This window comes from Habropoda laboriosa, unplaced genomic scaffold, assembly GCF_001263275.1.
Source record: "Habropoda laboriosa isolate 0110345459 unplaced genomic scaffold, ASM126327v1 scaffold42, whole genome shotgun sequence".
NCBI classification, from domain to species: domain Eukaryota; kingdom Metazoa; phylum Arthropoda; class Insecta; order Hymenoptera; family Apidae; genus Habropoda; species Habropoda laboriosa.
The window spans coordinates 274,670-278,762 of record NW_017100181.1 but is presented as its reverse complement, the minus strand read 5'-3'; the positions used below and the strand labels follow the sequence as shown (position 1 = coordinate 278,762).

Here is a 4,093-nt window from a genome sequence, read left to right as displayed (position 1 = left end):
ATTATTACCTTAGGCATACATTCGCACCCTGTTAAAACCTCTATACGAAGAACTTAATAAGACTATAGAACCAAACGAACCGTCTTGGAAAACTCATATGCGGGGCATGACGAAAAATTTCCTCTGCCGTGCCGGATACGAACCATGCGTTAAGGAAGCGAAAGATCAATATAAAAAATGGCTGTTTGACGAAGATCCGGATAAAGGAAATCCGTTCGTATTCTATGCATATACTGTATACATGTATCATAGTTTCTATTCCCACGTTCACCACGATCAATTTTATAATTATTCTACAGCAAGTTCTATTATTAATATGTTTTATAATCATCTGATTAAAAAGTTGAATAAAAATCCAAATTACAATTTCAATTAAGAAATTTATTAAAATTGTAAGAATATTATATTACGCGTCCATAAAGTAATGATATAAATATTTTGGATTTTTAATTTCTATATTGTTTGCAATGAAAAAATCCCTAAAGTTAGCTATTCGTTAATTATTATTGTTGTAAAGCAATGAAATGAACTTTCCTTCTTTACTTTGTAGAGTTGCCAATGAATTCATTTGTCCAGTATTCAAATGGGGTACCGAAGAAGAATGGGAATTTGGACTTCATCGTGTCATAAATTTCCCTCAAAATAGTCCAGAAAGGAAACGAAATGAACGTACATATCTTTTAAAATCTTTAGCAGGTTGTCCAAAAGACACATACAAAATCGAAAGGTACACCATTTTATTTAATTAATTTATCGAAATACATAGTACATAATACGTTTTTATTTAAGAATTAATCATTGTAGATTTATTACTAAACTTCAAAAATTAATGTTGACTTTATTTTCTCTCATAAAGATTAATTGATTAATCAAAGAGAGATAAAACTAAAATTTAACAAATGTTCAATAATGATGCTGTTCTTTGTATCTCTTTCGAAGAAGCTGAAAATTATTAATTTTATAGGTTGTTGAATGTAACGATTCTCCATCAGAACGAAAACTTCACGGATTTAGACATTCATTTGATCTTTGTTACATTAAGCAGCGGAGCAACAGGTTACACAACACTTTACAACTTCTTAGCAGATAACTGGGATATTGTAAAACAAAGATTTGAGGATAAAAAAGAGCTTTGGTATCGCATAGTAGAATCCATAACCTCCGCATTCACTACTCAAAAAGGAGTTAAATTTTGCGCAACCCATCCAGCGGAAATCAACCTAACCGATATTATGATTCAGGAAGCTTACAAGTTGGAGAGAAAAATGTGGAATGAAAAAAATCTTCCAGTAATTGACACCTGGCTCATGGAAAATTTGCCAAAAGAGGAGCTAGAAGCTATTCAAGCTAGCATGACTACTACAACCACCACACCAATGGCAAATTGAACGAAACTGTAAACAGACAAAGTTCAGCAATGCAAACAGAATTATAAAATGTCTGAAACGTTTTCAATTTATATCTTAAATCAAACGTCGAATTCTCGGAGTTTAGATGTATAAATAAGACACGATGTGTTATTAAAATAACTGTTAACCTTTAAATTTTAAATTAATCGAATTGAAAAATATAAATACGGTGACAAACGCAGTCTAAATGTTACACAATTAAAATTTATAAATACAGTATAATTAAAATCGTGTAAAAACGTTTAGCAAACTGGATATAACTAGGGTTTAATTATAATTTCGAGTTATAGCTTGTATTTTGTATATTTATCTAAGTTACAAAGCTTTTACAAAAATATAACTGCTATTATATATGCAGTATTTAAAATTGAAAAAAAGAAAGATTATATGAATTAGGAATAATTAATGTCTGATGAGTTTTACGTGCAACTCTTATCTGGAATAAAAAAATCATTTGTATTAGAATAATTACTGGTTAATATATTAAAATTTTTGACAATAATATAATAATTACATTACAAATGTTTAGGTAATTTCAACTTTCATTATAATGATAAAAAATTTTAATTGCTATTCCTCTATATTTCTTGAATAACAAGTGAATATGAACTAGGACAGTAAAGATAACTTGGAAGTATTTTTAATGTTTATAATATTCTATTTAAAGTAACAATGTATTTAAAATAAGATGTAATTCACTGTTAAACATTAGAAATTAATTTCAGTCTTTCAAATTCTTTGCAATAATAATACAATAAAATATATAGGCATACTGAAATTTGGTGTAACAAAATGTATCGATTATTTTAAAAATAAAAGGTAAATATAAATATGTATATATTGTTGTGTAACAATGAGTCTAATTGATTGAACGTTTTGCATTAAGAATGTAATTAGACAATTAATTTTGAAAAAATAAATGATACCGAGTTAACCTCTATTAAAGTTGAATTAAGAATTATTCTACAATTCCTTTTTTCATATGAATTAAAAATTACTTTCAATAGAATTAAAGTTTTTTATTTCTATGAACACAAAAAAGAAAAGCGAGTTTTATTTAACTAAACCTTCTCTGATGAATGTAAAATAGAAATATGCAAACCCATAACCTAAGTATTTCTCTCAATATGCAATATTGAAATATTTATAGAAATATTTGTAAATACCAAACTTTTTAAAAGAAATGCTGCAGTTCAAAACAGTAAAACAGATACAGCTCTGATGTGATGACTAAAAATGTACATATTCAAATTTTTGTTGGTTTTTATAGGCGTTTTATTATCACTTAACAACTACAATAGTTCTTACAGCATAATTACCGGGCCACGTCGCACATTACTTTAAGGACGAACAAACGACTGCTTCGACAAACCGGCAAGACACGACAAACGCGTACGTTAGACAATTGAATACTGAAACACGTGGAGCCGGTAACCTACACCGGAAAGACGCCATAATAAAAATAATAATAACGAGTGTTGACCAATATCCAGCAATTTCACATTTAAGATTTATTTTTAATCTGTTTCTTCTTAAATACTATTATAGTTAACAATGATTATAATTTGACACTATTATTGTATTGTTTTAAATATTACTACTGTTCATTTTAGAAAATATTACTTATTACACAACGTTTATTTAATCCCAAACAAATTGCTAAATTTATGCAAAATATAAGTCAACACTGTGAAAAGGGCAAACTTTTAGTAATCATGATTTTCTGAGAACAAACTGACAGTATATTTTAAAAATGTTTTCACAGATGCTGATAATTCTACTTCCATTATAAAAATTATTCTTCCTCAATGCACTTTATATTGTCAACTGTGTAATATTTAATTCATATTAAATGAAAAATTCTGTTGGTAAACTACAAAGAACTGCAAAAATTTTGACAAAAAATTGTGAATTTTCGAATAGATAAAATAGGATAAAACAAGTATTGACTTGCTACAAAATTTGTTTCTGACAACTTACTACAATTATTTTACATAATTAATGTTTTACTACAATTGCATACATTTTTCCTCATGCTATTATATATTTCTTGCATATGTAATATATATATTTTTATTTTTACACTGTATTATTTATCCAATGTAGAATCTTAAAAATTGTTTAATAAATGAAGGGTTTGCAGGATGAAGGTGTTATGTAACATTTTTGTGAAAATTGAGTTATTGTAATAATTAAAGGTGGTACGAGATGTTCTTTTACAAAACACTTCATTTTACTTTGTCCTATCACAGAACAAAGAGATACAAAAAGGATGAAGACCGTATGTTACATAAGCAAGTGATCTGTTTAGTGGATAAAGGTGTTATGTGTAACAAAATCAATAATTTGATAAACTGAACTTGAAAATGGCACCTGTGAGGTACTCAATTACTTCACTATTTTTATTTTCCCATTCTTCTTAAGCAATTCATTTCTGATATTAATATAAGCTTTATTAATATTAATAAGCTTTATATGTTCATCAGTGCATTTGAATGAATTTTTAGTCATAATCAGTATATGTTAAACTTCCAAGAGTTTTATAAAATTGTTTCTTAAATTGTAAGTATACCTTATTATTCTTAATAAACTTTTAAATACATTACATAATTATTAAATATTGATTACATAAAACATTAAATATTGAAAAATTAAAGAATGAAAACATTTCAATAGAATTAGAT

At 26.9% G+C, this 4,093-nt stretch overlaps 1 protein-coding gene across 1 annotated transcript in view; it reads left to right on the top strand.

Moving 5' to 3' along the window:
• LOC108579056 (aminopeptidase N) overlaps positions 1 to 1,417 on the top strand; it is a 21,065-nt gene extending 19,648 nt beyond the window's left edge. Inside the window, exons 13-15 of the mRNA XM_017942490.1 lie at positions 14 to 213; positions 551 to 727; positions 965 to 1,417. Of these exons, the coding sequence (XP_017797979.1) occupies positions 14 to 213; positions 551 to 727; positions 965 to 1,388 (801 nt within the window). The 3' untranslated portion in view covers positions 1,389 to 1,417. The remainder of the gene's footprint in view (positions 1 to 13; positions 214 to 550; positions 728 to 964) is intronic.
• The last annotated feature ends 2,676 nt before the right edge of the window (positions 1,418 to 4,093 follow it).